General features: G+C 34.5%; 1 protein-coding gene across 6 annotated transcripts in view; it reads right to left on the reverse strand.

Moving 5' to 3' along the window:
- The window catches only part of LOC123677885 (oxysterol-binding protein-related protein 3-like), a 43,614-nt gene that overhangs the window by 7,215 nt on the left and 20,527 nt on the right, over positions 1-15,872 (reverse strand). For 3 of the 6 annotated variants that reach the window (XM_045614615.1, XM_045614638.1, XM_045614632.1), the window contains exons 3-9: positions 5,158-5,467; positions 4,723-4,934; positions 4,518-4,670; positions 3,040-3,208; positions 2,325-2,554; positions 1,685-1,961; positions 392-1,071 (exon numbers count right to left, since the gene is read on the reverse strand). In XM_045614615.1, the coding sequence (XP_045470571.1) occupies positions 392-1,071; positions 1,685-1,961; positions 2,325-2,554; positions 3,040-3,208; positions 4,518-4,670; positions 4,723-4,934; positions 5,158-5,467 (2,031 nt within the window). The remainder of the gene's footprint in view (positions 1-391; positions 1,072-1,684; positions 1,962-2,324; positions 2,555-3,039; positions 3,209-4,517; positions 4,671-4,722; positions 4,935-5,157; positions 5,468-15,872) is intronic. The other 3 variants (XM_045614645.1, XM_045614623.1, XM_045614653.1) reach the window with 3 other exon arrangements.

Consider the following 15,872-nt stretch of genomic DNA (forward strand, 5'->3'; position numbering starts at 1 on the left):
GATAGACAGAAGGAACAAAATTAATGCCAGTAAGTTCGAACTTGAAGTTCACTAATAACTAATAAACACGGCTTTTTACAAAATCTGGGGAAAGATACAGGATTCAAACTTACTGGTATTAACCTCGTTTCTTCTGTCTATCAATTAATACTGAAATCGTTCTAAAAATACTCTTATTTATGAAAATAAGCCAATTCCTTCAACGACACTGTACTAATTTGAATGACAATTTATTTGTTTGGATTCCGAACACTGACAGGAGAACCAAAAATGGCGGTGTATGACGTCACACTAATAGAACGTATTGCCCACACGCTTTAGACATACATTTGAAGTGTCTATCAGTTGTATGATAGCACCCAAACAATTCCTGATTCAAAGAACAACTCACCTCATGTCTTTTACTGGACCAATAGCTAGCCTTATTGAACGTCAATTTACAGGTGATCCTGCCATTTGTAATATTCAATTCCCCATATTGATCGACCCATCGTTGACCACTGAATAAATTATGTACACAGGTAGTAACTTTGTTCCAAGTATAAAGGTCTCCAGTTTTTGGTAGCAACACGTTTATATTACCAAGTGGCTGGAATTCCATACTTTTTCCCCAAAACTTCGTTTTTACTCTAGCATCTTGCCAGAATGTGAAATTTGGACTTTCTGCATGGCACGTACTGACTGGTGGATGATGGGACACTTGCTCGGCTAAAAATCGGAAACCCTTGTCTTCTCTGATACACTCATACGTTTCTCCCAACAGAGGATTGAAAGGTTTGTTTCCGGCTCTGCTCAGTGTACTTGCGTAAGCCGACACTGCGAATGCAGCAATTTCAACCATACGTTCATAGGGATCGTCAAGTGAAGCAGCCTTGTCTAATAATTCAGAATACTCTAATTCTTCACACAGCCTTTGTAACACATTTAGGGGTTCGTTTAATGCAACTGGCATACTGATTTGAGACAAATCCTTTCCAATATTTCGACTTAACAAATTCCAAAGGGACAAACCCTCTGTGGGTGGCCTCGGCACTGGGAGCATTGTTCTTCTTCCAGTTAGACCTTGGTTTCCTTGAAAATAATCATAATTTATATTCCCACTGAAATTCAATGACACAAATATATAATTTAAATGTTACTTCAACAGTTTCAACAAATTCGATACAAGCACATAAATTATTACAGTACCTACTATCTATAATGAGTATATCCCTCAAATGTTTTCTCTTGAACATCAGCATTTTCCAAATTCTCCGATGATATTTTCATAAGTTTCAACTAGATAATATAACTCGCATTAACATAATATCTAATAGTTTTTTGCTTTCAAAAAATATCAGAAAACAGAAAACCTAACAGAAATTCTCAAATACATTTCATGCATCATCATTGAACTGACATACTTTGACAATTTTGGCATAAAAAATTTGCTTGAATTATTCAAAATTTCAATCATGAATAAGTGACATAAAAACACTGAAATTATTCTCGTTGTCAACTCAACAGGCTATCTATTTTGTTTTTCTAATGATTCCAAAGGTTTACTAATGAAAAACATAAAAAGGATAATTGAACTCCAATCATCGAAAATACAATAAATTATAAAATCGATTGACTTAAATAGAGGCAGAATAAACAAACTGAACAAGCACAAAGAAAACAAGCATAAATCTCAAGCACCTACCTGTGATTTCTAGCAAATTATTAGCTGGCATCAGTTCCTGACCGATATCAGATTCTGAACTTATGCTGCCTTCTCCACTAGACAAGGAACCTGCCTCGGAACTACTTTCTGACCTTGTACGCACCTCAGACTCCTCCTCTTGAACCTCCAGGTCACCGTCAATATCTGCACCACCATCTGACTTTGGCTTTTCATTAGGTAAATCCTCAGCATCAAAAAATTCAGTTGCACTAACACACGATGAGCTGTAGCTTAGCGAATTTTTATGTGGTCGGTTCTATGAACAGAGCAAATGGTGAATGACAGAGTTATAATTTGTGAGTATGTGACAGGTTTGTTCCAGAAAGAACTATACTATTTTTTCCCATATATTAAGATATAGTTTCAATAATGTATCAACAATTCATAACAAGTCTACAACTCCAAAAGTACATTGCTGAAACCATTATTTCCTTGATGAGTTTAATGATCAATATAATCATCAAATTTATTATTATTATTATTATTTCAAATAATATTGGGATATTGGTAGAACAAACCTTGAGGCAATTTTTCCTTAACGAATTTTCTCAGCCTAAAGCAATGGGGGACGACTTGTTCAAAAACAATAAAAATGAAGAAATTCAAGTGAATATCTTACCCCTTCAGAAACATGATCCAAAATTGAAAGTTCTGCTATATCTGCTGTGTCGTGTATCTTCTGCAAACGATTCCTCAAATCAGTATTCTGCTGAATAGCTTGGTTAAGACTGTTTTTAAGATTGACTATACTTTGATTTACATTGGATTGGTTTTCAGACTCCAAAGCATTTTTAAGCCGGTCACGTTCTGTACTTAGGCCAAATGAGAAGGTTTTAAGGCTGTTCAACACTGAAAATTATACCAGATGATTCAATAAATCTTCATTGAATATAATGTAAAATGTTTATGCAAGAGGAACTTATCAAAAGTACATTATCAAATAGTGATAGTGTTGACCACACTGTTTTAGGCATCATTTATTATTTCCTAGTTAGATAAGACCACGAAATAAGGAAAATTGATGCAAGATATCATTGAACGCCACTCATACATGTTTCCCTCAAATTTACAGTGGAAAACACCTGTATTATAACACTAACATAACTTAATAGTCAAATTAATAGGAAGATAGGTAGAACATGATGTATATGGATAATGGTTTTTTTTAGAAACAAACAGACTACAATCACAATACCATTTACCATTATTGAGGTCTAGAATATTCACTATTTATTGGAAAAAAATAATTGATTATTTGTTGGAGTTTATTAGAGAACAAGGTGATATAATCTAAGTATGTATATAAAAAGATAAAAAATGAATGTTAAACTAACCTGTTTTTGCTAATGTAACGAAGTCATCTCGTAACTGAATTTCAGAAGAAAGGGAAATCACATCAGTATTGCTTAAACTATCTGGGGTAGGTATTGTTATAGGAACTGGTAAGCTGGTTCCAGTGGGTATCTGTTGAGGTCCAGTAGATATACCACTCAAGGAATTAGCCTAGAAAGAAAAGAGATGTCGTAATAAGTGTCACAGAAAGAAGAACACCCAGTAATAACTAGTTTGAACCAATAATATTTGTTCAATTAAGAATGAGAATGGTAAATGAAAAATTTGCAAATAAAATTAATCAGATAGGTTTTTGGGACCTGATAAAAAATAATACAACTCTTAGCACCATTACACAGGATGCACGGGATGACGGATGAGGGTAAAAATAAATCAGGATAGAAAATGTGATAATACTACTAGAATGAACTTATGAAATTATTGAGATGTACCGGGTTTTTCACCATAATTTGACCTCCCCTTCAACTTTGGTACTGAAAGAGGTACAAAAAAATGTTTTCTACAAAAGTTTTACAAAATCGACTAGTGTTTTTCAAAATGATTTCACAAAATGAAATATATACAGAGCGGGCAACATATCGATTGCAACTTCTTTTTTTCAAATGGAACACTCTGTATATTTTTCTATATTTGACTAGCTCTTTTTCCCCTGATTTCGAATATATAAGATATGTTTGGCACATCTCTTTTATTCTGAGTACCACAGAGTTTCAAATTTTAAGAACCCCCTGGCAAACTAAGTAATCAGTTTTCAAGTGGAAGGCTGTGATAATACAAAATGCCTTTTTTTGAGTTATCTTGTAAGCAACGATATATAACATTCGTTTGTCATATTCATATTCATCGAATATTCACTACACAGAAGCGGAAAAATTTGAAATATTTATGTGAAGAACAATAAAAATAAGAAAACTACAAGGAAAGAATATATGGAGTTGCATCCAATTCCAATTTATAGTGAAAAACGTATGTCATATCGTTGCTTACCAGATAACTCAAAAAACTCAAAAAAAGGCATTTTGTATTATCGCAGCCTTCCACTTGAATATTGATTACTTAGCTTGCCAGGTGGTTCTTAAAATTTGAAACTCTGTGGTTCTCACAATAAAAGAGTTAGACCAAACATATGTTATATATTCGAAGTCAGGGGAAAAAGAGCTAGTCAAATATAGAAAAATATACAGGTGTTCCATTTGAAAAAATGAAGTTGCAATCAATATGTTGCTCACTCGGTATATATTTCATTTTGTGAAATCATTTTGAAAAACACTAGTCGATTTCGTGAAACTTTTGTTGAAAACATTTTTTTGTACCTCTTTTAGTAACAAAGTTAAAGGGGGGGGTCAAATTATGGTGAAAAACCCGGTACAATGTACTGGGCGTTCTCTATGAATTTCGGGAATATATAACATAGACAGAATGAAACATTTTTCATGCAGGAAAACGAAGTTGAACTTACAGAAAGGGGAGAAGTATTATCACAATCAATGTTTTTGTTACTGAATTGTATAGTTAGATCTACACTACCACCTTTAGAGGCAGATTTCTTCTTTTTCAAACCGAACTTTCTTCGATCTTTCTTTATATTTGGTGACAGAATCTCTGAAGCATTCTGAAACATCACAAACAATAATATTCAAATGTAAATAGTATAAATTACTCACATCATGAATCACTGACGCTGACTCCAGCTGCTTTAAAAGTTTCGAGAGCTTTGTGATATTGAGTTCAATGGAGATTGTATCACGTTGGAACTGTTCCACAGATGTAAGGGAATCTTGGAGCCAGAAAGTGAGTCTACCAGAACCACCAGGACCTTTCAGTCCTCGGTTTAAACTGCCATCTCTACTAACGATTTCTGGAGTCCTTGGAATACCTAGAACAGTACTGTCTTTTAGACTCTTTATCATAAAATACATTATTCATTCTTGAATTTGATAAACAAAGCTATTTTAAGAATGCATTCACAACATTTAGCTCTATAAACGTCAAATGAACTAAAAACCAGGTCACAGTTTCTGAACTGAATAACATTGTAAAGTAAAATGGAATAAGTGTAATACATCATTCAATTTGATGAAACAGTAATTGCTACTCACTTGTTAATCCATCAGATGGTTTAAATAGTGCCCCAATATTGTTTCCATATGTTAATATATGCTGTCTATACAATCTATGTGCTGTTAATTGTTGTACCCAAGCGTTGAAAGTTTCGTCTGTTTTTGCTTTTACGTGATAGATGAACTCTTCTGCGTCAATGTCTATTCTTCGTCTCTTCAATTTTGTTGATATAACCGACAAGCCTATATCGACTGAACCATGAATTTTTCCTTTGCTGATTTCATTCGGACCTTTCCCATAGATTAATATACCTTTCTCTAGCATGAAATACCTCTGGAAAAAAGAAGACTAAATTTAGTGTAATGATGAAACTTGTTTTATTCTACTTTTCCAAAAAAAATTTATGTAATACATGGATGAAATCTCGAATTGTTGAAATTAACAATAAGTTTGTTTGAGAAAATTACATATAATGCATCTTTATTTTCCTATCAAGAAATTTATTTTAGAAGATTTATTTGCCGGTTCTTCATTTTGCTTCAGAGTCTACCAGGAAGAAAATAATTTTGATTCGTTTCAGAGCATTTGATGAAAATTTGTTGTGTATGGTCAGGTTGTCTCAAAAGCAATTTCAGCTTTTCCAGGTATAGGGTATGCACTCGGGTACGCGTTGAACATGCGCAAATTTGAAATTGTAGATATTTCCATATTTCGCGTTTTGATTGTCCAATAAAATTACTTGAGTTATGATTTACTTTAATATCTTATTCTGCAAAGAAGATATGGAATGAAACTTCTTTGTGTTAATTTGAACCCGAAATTATTCAACTTGTATGTGTACATGATTAGTAAATATTTTATTTACTTTTTTTGAATGAGAAAATTGGCATCTCAAAAAGCTTACAATTAATTTATTTCAAACCAAACTTTTTAATTGGCTTTCTCTGCCAAAACAACTTGTTCTTCAATTATAGAAATGTAAATACAGTTTTTTATTTATGATAATGAATATTCACAAGTTATCACATCAAAACAATTAGGTGTTTTAGTTCTTATGTGAGAATGGTAATGTTTTTTAGGTACTTAATGCATTTCATAATTAAAGTGTATCGCATTTTAGTATTAGCATCGAGTTTAAATCTATTTTATTTCAATACTCAATGGTATTAGGCACTTCGAAGTATTAAATTTGATATTAATTTTGAAGACTTAGAAAAAAGAAAGCAAACTAGCTTCTTAGCTTTATCAAAGAAAATTCCGAAGAAATGATTTACAACTAAGCAAATACTTAAGAAAAATGATTCGTAATGTTTAGATATGATAGTGTAATGTTTGGTATCAAAATGTAAACACTTGATTGAAGTGTTGTTCATCTGTTAACTCAACAGTTCTGTCAAATTAGTTTCGAGATAAAATGTATAATAATGATGCTTTCAGAAACTCTATTGATAGCTAACGACTAATTAAATAACATTTGCATTGTGAAGCCTTTCAGCAACCGGTACTCAATGGTTTTAATGAGTTTCCGTACACATTTCATATTGTAGGCGGAATAAATAAATGATTAGTGCCCATATCAGTATGTTATCTATTTATGTGATCTTTACGTACCAGGGGCACAGCGCATTATAATTTTGTCAAAATGTCTGCGATTTTCGAATTTTAAACCTAGAGCGGTCAGAAATGATTGGGTTCGAGATAATTTTTTTTTAATACCTAAATCTCCCAGGTTGTATCGTCAGATTTCAATTATATTTTGTGCGATTTTGTTCATCGATAAAATGATTTATTCGAAAATACTGCTATGTAACTTTTACACATACAAAAATAATCAAGTTTTTTTTTCTTACAACCATCTGAATCACTGAATATTTTTTCGGTTTTTTTTTCGAATTGCAGGAGGGTCGAAGAAATGCCAAGATGTAAGAAAATACAAAAAAAAAGGAATTCTCATCAGGCGTTGAATTCATGGTAACAAGTCTTATAATTTCTTCTTATTTTGAAAATTTTCTAAATTGTCGCATTTGGAGAAGGATGGTTGAAAAGCCTCAACGTGTCACTTTCTGGTTCGGTGTTTGGGATCGTGGTGTGATTGGATCTTATTCTTATTATACATATTCGAAAATGGAGACTGGTGCAACTTTTGAGGTGAATGAATTGCGCTACCGAGCTATGATTAATGATTTTTTATGTTCCGAATTGGAATATATCGATGTGGACGACGTTTATTTTCAACAAGACGGCGCTACGTGTCACACAAGCAACGAAACAATCGCAAAATTACAGTAAAAGTTCATTGTATCGTGTTATTCCTTGAAGAAGTAATCGCAACTGGCCAATCTTGTGATTCACCTTTGGACCTTTTTCTTTGAGTCCAAGTCTAATATAAGGTTTATGTCAATACTTCACAATCGATTCAAGACGTGAAACATGGAATTTGTAGAGTTATCGAGGACATACTGCCGCAAATGTGCGAATTGCTCATGAAAAAATTCATGAAAAGGATATGGTGCTGCAATCATAACTGTGGCGACCCTTTGGCTGCTATCGTTTTCAATCATTAATGGCATACAATGAAATAAACAGCCATTGATTTCTCTTAAATTAATTTTCTTTTTTATATCAAAATGAAACCTCTTATTGGAAAACCCTCAAGATTGAAAGGATTGTGCAAGGACATGTTCCTCATTTTTTTGGAAAATTATCTACCGTTGCAGGTTTGTTTGTGACGATTAAAAGGCCAATTGAAAAGTCCCGGTCTACCATAGTAAAACACATTTTTTTGACAAAATTCGATTTTATTATTCAATATAGTTGCCTTCGAGAGCGATAAAGCGATTATAGCGATCTTCCAACTTTTCGATACTATTTTTGTTGTACAATTTGTTTTTCGCTTCAGAATAGGCCTCAGTTTCGGCGTTTGCTTCTTCATTGACGCTAAATTTCTTTCCAGCGAGCATTCTTTTGAGGCCTGAGAACAGGAAAAAGTCGCTGGGTGCCAGATCTGGCGAATACGAAGGATGCAGAAGCAATTCGAAGCCCTATTCATGCATTGTTTTCATTGATTTGTGACACGGCGCATTGTCTTGATGAAACAGAACCTTTTTTTCTTCAAATGAGGCCGTTTTTTAACGATTTCTTCCTTTAAACGATCTAATAACGCTATATAAAAATCGCTGTTGATGATCTGGTCTTTTTCGAGGTAATCAGTGAATATTATACCTCGCGCATCCCAGAATACTGATGCTATAACCTTGCCAGCTGACTGTTTTGTTTTTCCTCCCTTTGGATTCGGTTCATCGTGTGCAGTCCACTCAGCTGACTGTCGATTGAACTCCGGAGTGAAATGATGGAGCCATGTTTCATCCATTGTCACATATCGACCCATTTTGCACACAGCTTCCTCATGTAGGTACAAATATTCGTGAATGGTGTACACGTTCAGATGATATATTCACAATGTCTGCTATCTCGATCAACTTCACTTTACAGTAATTCAAAATTATTTTGAGAAACTTTTTTGATTTTTTCGTCGGTGACAGCCTCTTTTGGGCGTCCAGTGCGTTCGCCGACTTCGGCGCTCATTTTACCACGTTTAAACTTAGCATACCAATCAATGATGGTTGATTTTCCTGGTGCAGACCCCGGAAACTCTTCATCAAGCCAAAATTTTGCTTCAACTGTATTTTTCCCTTCAAAAAGCAACATTCTATCAGCACACGATTTTTTTTTTTTTTTCAAATAACAGAAGTAGTAATATCTCACAAACTAATTATCGGACTGCTGTCAAATTTTGACACGTATCGTTTGAAGGTTCATACTAACTAAAAATCATATGGATTTAATACTAGCACCGCCATCTGTGCATCAGACCGGGGACTTTTCAACTGACCTAATACATCAACCTATACTACACTAGGTCTTTGTCGTTTCTATTTCTATGCGCATGCCTTCAGCCAATTTTTGACGCTCCAGTCAAGAATGGAATTCAAAATTCAACCGAATTTCTCACCCTGAAATCTCAAAATGCCGGTCGACCAACACAATTTTCATCTGTTTGGCATGACATGGCTTAGGTTTGTTGTTTGAAAGAAAGCCTCCGCAATACTCTTCAAAGGCAAGATCGTGTCCGACTACATACGAAGCCTTGGACTACTTCGAACAGAACGGAGATAATTTGTTTTCGAATCTTTCTTACTCATTGAGCAGGACAGGAAAATTAATAGTGGCAGATAACTTAATTTACTCCATCCTCCACAGGCTCTCCTAGGGAGGCCAGATATTATGAATATAACGGACCAAGGCAAAACAAATTCTAAGGCGAACAAGTAACGACACTAAAAGTAGAAGTAGATGTTAGCATTGTTCGATGTTTCTTACATCTTTACGAAATCTCAATAGTTTTCGAGAAAGGTAAGATAGTGTATTCTTAAAATTTTAAGTTTTGATCCACAATAAGCTCAGAAGGAGAACTTGTCCTTCGGCAACCAAGCTCTAAGTCTTGAGTACAGGGTGTCCCAATTTCGATGCTCAATAAAAGCATCTCGAGAAAAAATCTGCAAGGACCCCGATCTCTTTTTTCGAAATTATGAGATATCAGAAAGCAGATTATAGATATCTTGATTTTGTTTCAGAAATAATATTCATTTGGACTATTTTGAGATGACCATATTATTATTGGATAGATCTAATCTTTGAATAATTCGACCACACTGTTGATGACTTTTGCTGTTGGGTCAAAAACATTGTCTTTCGTAAATGTTTCGCTATTTAGCTGGTAATCGTTTTATGAAAACTCCTTTCGTTGGTTCTACTAACTCTGGTGGTCAGGGAAAACGCAGAATAAAACATTTATACACTTTATAGCACATAAAATAACTAGATACTAAAGAATAGGAAGATCGCAATTGTTAAATCGAATTACAGAATTAACACAATCTCGATCTAGAATCTAATACATACTTTCAATTAAATTAATTAATTAATTCAATTAGAAAGAAATATAATGTACCATATTTCCCTTGAGAAATATTAGTGTGTTATGACTAAGATATCTGAAATACTGGTGTGTCCACTGATTAGATAATTCTGACAACTCGCTTGGCATGGATCCCTTTTCCCTTTTCTTCCTTAAGGTGGCGCTATACACAGAATTACCAATCAACAGCATCATTTTGAAATTTTCATTTGTTCTGTCAAAAGTTGATCGACTTTTGATTTAACCTTAAAAAACTTTGACATAGCGCCATAAGAAACGATGCAGAAATGAGGTGAAAAGGAACCAATACCCAATCCAAGAAGGGTGGAGCCTTCAAAAGTTGCCACTTTAATCTTAAGGTTTTTCAAGAGTAAGTGAGCACTATAGTGACTTAATAAAACATAGTGACGAAAATTCGTTCAAATTTAGCCTAAAAATGACGAATGGGGACATCGAACCATAGAACTTAAGAATACAATTGACTGAACTGAACTAAGCTACATAGAAGACCTGGTGTATCAACTTATACCTGTAAAACTTTCAGACAAAATGGGAGATTTTTCAGATTTATACCTACAACTTGATTTCGAGGGATTATTTTTGACATTTCACTCGATTCTCGGCTCTCGTGACCTTTGGGTATAGAAAAATAATATTTTATATTCTATGCTCGTAAAAATCTTCTAAACTGTCATTATATTCCATTCATTTCATTAAACATTCGATAGGAACTGAATTTTAATTTATTGTGAAAGTTTGTAAAGTTTGAAATCAGTGTTTCATTTTTAAAGGGCGCCAGGCAGATAGCGGGAATTCGAAAATTTCTGAAGAGCGCCATCTTACAGAACTCTGGTGAATCAGAACACCAAAGCAACAGGTGGTTCTCTCAAAAAGTCTTAAACAAAATCAGTGCACACAACAGGGATTCTATGCATCTTAAACTGAAGTAACACACGTCAAAATTAGAATCATTGGGCCTGATAGTATTTGATTGCATATAGAATAAATTTATTCAACTGAAGAATACTACAGTGGCTGAATAAAATGGGCCTTACTTTTTGAATAAATCCCAAAAATCAGGAAATTGGAGAATGTAAACAAAAAGCCGCCATATTTAGGCTCAGCCAATCAAAAACGGGACCACGCTTGTCGCCACTGTGATTTATTGAGTCACTGTAGTGAACACTGAAGTGTTTTAGACATCTTCGTTATAACATATGGTAACTAAGGCAATATTGCTCAGTATCATTTCAGTGAGGAAAAAAATGATTAAGATACCCATCGACACAACCTACCACAACTTCAACGTTGAACGATCAACCTGCATAACTGCTCAAACTCAGAACAAGACTTAATACGCTCTATTAGTGATGACGTCACACACCGCCATTTTAGTTCTCCTGTCAGTGTTCGGAATCCAAACTAACGAATTGTCATTCACATTAGTACGTTGTCGTTGAAGAAATTGGCTCATTTCGATAAATAAGATTATTTAAGGAACGATTTCACTATTAATTGATAGACAGAAGGCACGAGATTAATGCCAGTAAGTTCGAACTTGAAGTTCAACTAATAAACACGGCTTTATACAAAATCTGGGGAATGATACAGGATTCGAACTTACTGGTATTAACCTCGTTCCTTCTGTCTATCAATTAATACTGAAATCGTTCCTCAAATACTCTTATTTATGAAAATAAGCCAATTCCTTCAACGACACCGTACTAATTTGAATGACAATTTATTCGTTTGGATTCCGAACACTGAGAGGAGAACCAAAAATGGCGGTGTGTGACGTCACACTAATAGAGCGTATTGACAAAACTAAGATGCATAGAATCCCTGGTGTGTGTACTAATTCGATTTCGTATCAGACTTTTTGAGATATCCACTTTTTGCTTTGGTGTTCTGCTTCAACAGAGTTCTGTAAGGTGCGACTCTTTAGAAATTTTCGAATTCCCGCTATCTGCCTGGCGCCGTTTAAAAATGAAATACTGATTTTAGACTTTACAAACTTTCACAATAAAAATACAATTCAGTTCCTATCAAATTCTTAATGAAATGAATGGAATATAACAAAAGAGTGTAGAAGATTGTTACGAGCATAGAATATAAAATATTATTGTTCTATACTCAAAGGTCACAAGAGCCGAGAATCGAGAGAAATGTCAAATATAAACTATGTATGCGCCATCTAAAACAGACGCAATCCCTCGAAATCAAGTAGGTATAAATCTGAAAAATCTCCCGTTTTGTCTGAAAGTTTTACAGGTATAAGTAGACACACCAGGTTTTCTACGCATTTTAATTTCAATCAGAAAAAAAGATTGAGATGGCCATCAACACAACCTACCACAACTTCAATGTTGAACGATCAACCTGCATAACCTCTCAAACTCGGAACAAAACTTAATATTCCAGTGCAGCATCTGTTAAGCGCAAATTAGTCACAATGTACAGTGCATCCCATTTTGGGTGAGACAGCCAGGTTTCTCGCTTGTTATTTAAGATAGAGCCATGCGGTTTTCACGTTCCTGTCCTACTTTTTCGTGAAACTCAAGTTGGTCTAATCAGATTTTGCATAACTGTTTCCGTTCAAGAGATACAGGGCGATTTTGGAAATTGATACTTTTCGGACCCCTCCTTTATCTCCGAAGTTAGTAGAAATAATGCTGAGGTAAAAACTACATCTGAATTTGAATTCTGCGTAGAATCCAGTGGCGTACTCAATTTTTTTTTTCGGGGTATGGTTTTGAAGATTCAGCACAAACCTATATTTTTTTTAATGGAACACCCTGTATATTATTACTTCGTTGGATTTGTAATTTTTTTTCCTTCAAAATGATGTATGATACTATGTAAGTAGGATGTTCAGAAATATAAAAAAACACTAAAACATCAAATAATGATGGTTTATCTACTCCTATTGAATTATAAACTCATTATTCAACTGCTTTTGAGCAATTAATAGTATCTATTAACAAACAGCGTGATTTATAATAACTCACTACTATAACTCACTATTATATATCGGAAAATATGGATCTGTGCTTCTATACTTCTCTGCTTCTATTCGATTGGCCGAAAGGGAACATTCCATTATTGTTATTGAGGGGAGGAATGTCCGAGGGAACGTCACTTTTGACGTTTTCAAATTAAGTTGATATCTAATTATTGTGAATGTTTTGCTGAAAACGATTAATTCAGATAGTGAAGATGAAATATTATAAAGGTATATATTTCCAAAAGACAAACAGCTAATGTTACCATACAGAATTAATTGCCCGAAAAAATATAAAGGAGTTTGAAAAAATTTTCAAGATTGGTGTAGCAGTAAGATCATTAAGTAATCGTTCACAGGGAATATTTTTTGGTATATTTTAATGCATTTTTATGGGCAATTATTAATGTTTTTCAATAAATTTCTATGTCTGTACTCTGTACTGGATTCGAGCTAGCCGAAGCTAGTTCGATTGTGATTGGTAGCACTAAGTTTCCATCTCTCTTGTACGGGATCGAGCACATTATGGTTATTTCCCGTTCCTTCTGTCTTTATTCTAAGTCTGTATTTTTTTCTTAGTATTTATTGATATAGTCGTAGATAAAGTATAGTATTCAACTTGCGGTAATGGTCATAACTCACTTGATGAATTACAGCACTCGCCTGCGGCTCGTGCTGCAAACATCATCTGCGTGAGTTATGACCTACATTACCGCTCGTTGAATAATATACTATTTTTTGTTAATGGGTCATGAATTTCCCAAGTTTCAATAAGAGGATTATTACTACGATTTTTAAAAAGTAGTAGGTCATTGATAATACAAACATTCTTGTTGTTATTATGGCTACTATGCATTTGGCAGCATTGTTTTATCAAGCAAGCATTGGGAAGAAAACACCAATCTGATCTAGCTGTCATCGCAATGAATTATCATTATTATTATTGACTCTTTTTTTATATGGGAAATCCATTGCCCATTAACAAAAAAACCATCATTATTTGATGTTTTAGTGTTTTTTTATATTTCTGAACATCCTACTTACATAGTATCATTTTGAAGGAAAAAAAATTACGAATCCAACGAAGTAATGATATATAGGGTGTTCCATCAAAAAAAATATAGGTTTGTGTTGAATCTTCAAAACCATACCCCGAAAAAAAAAATTGAGTACGCTACTGGAATCTACGCAGAATTCTGATTCAGATGTAGTTTTTACCTCAGCATTATTTCTACTAACTCCGGAGATAAAGGAGGGGTCCGAAAAGTATCAATTTCCAAAATCGCCCTGTATCTCTTGAACGGAAACAGTTATGCAGAATCTGATTAGACCAACTTGAGTTTCACGAAAAAGTAGGACAGGAACGTGAAAACCGCAAGGCTCTATCTTGAGTAACAAACGAGAAACCTGGCTGTCTCACCCAAAATGGGATGCACTGTACACGATTTAATTTACACGAATCATGGCTACCATGATTACCCCGGTTTTACGCATAATTACCGCCACGTGATTTTAATATCATGCACCCAATTGACGTGGTAAGGGTTTGGTAATAAGGGTGAGCATCGGGCAATGATCCAATTCTGCCCTCTTCCAAGAATGGTTGTTATGGAAACATTTCCGACGTTCCATCGGTTTGTTACATTCCGTTTATTTTAAGATCTGCAATGGAACGTGGCGGAGTTTCGATGCGGATACTTTCTGTGCCACTTGGCGAACTTCCCGACGAATTAGGCGGAAGGGTTGCGCAGCGCGACATCTAGGCGGGTTGAAATGGGACAGAGAAGACGGGTTAAAACGGTATCTCCGATTTTGCGGTTGAATTAAGAGAGTTACAGTTCAAGGTAGAAGGAAATAGTTTTTTTGGTTTGAAACAGCACACATGGTGCCATTAACTTCAATATAATTGGTTCTTCGATACCAGATATACAATTAAAAAATAAAAAAGATATAAATTATTATTCATTGAGACAAAAAAAAATTATTTGAAAAGTTACATTATGTCATTATGTATGGAAAATCCCGTCTTAGTGGGATCCTTCTGATTAATTATCCATTATTACTTTAATAATCCCTTCCCCCTTTCCATAGTTACTATGGTGAGAGAAAGAGAGGGTACTGATTTTTAACGTATCAATACGCTCTATTAGTGTGACGTCACACACCGCCATTTTTGGTTCTCCTGTCAGTGTTCGGAATCCAAACAAATAAATTGTCATTCAAATTAGTACGGTGTCGTTGAAGGAATTGCCTTTTTTTCATAAATAAGATTATTTAAGCAATGGTTTCAGTATTAGTTGATGGACAGAAGGAACGAGGTTAATACCAGTAAGTTTGAATCATGTACCATTCCCCAGATTTTGTAAAAAGCCATGTTTATTAGTTGAACTTCAAGTTCGAACTTACTGGCATTAGTCTCGTGCCTTCTCTCTATCAATTAATAGTAAAATCGTTCCTTAAATAATGTTATTTATCAAAATAAGCCAATTTCTTCAACGACAACGTACTAATTTGAATGACAATTTGTTTGTTTGGATTCCGAACAATGACAGGAGAACTAAAATGGCGGTGTGTGACGTCATCACTAATACAGCGTATTAGGCGAAAGGGTTGCGCAGCGCGACATCTTGGCGGGTTGAAATGGGACAGAGAAGACAGGTTAAAACGGTATCTCCGATTTTGCGGTTGAATTAGGAGAGTTACAGTTCAATGTAGAAGGAAATAGTTTTTTTGGTTTGAAACAGCACACGAGGTGCCATTAACTTCAATATAAT

The sequence above is a fragment of the Harmonia axyridis genome, chromosome 1 (genome assembly GCF_914767665.1).
Source record: "Harmonia axyridis chromosome 1, icHarAxyr1.1, whole genome shotgun sequence".
NCBI classification, from domain to species: domain Eukaryota; kingdom Metazoa; phylum Arthropoda; class Insecta; order Coleoptera; family Coccinellidae; genus Harmonia; species Harmonia axyridis.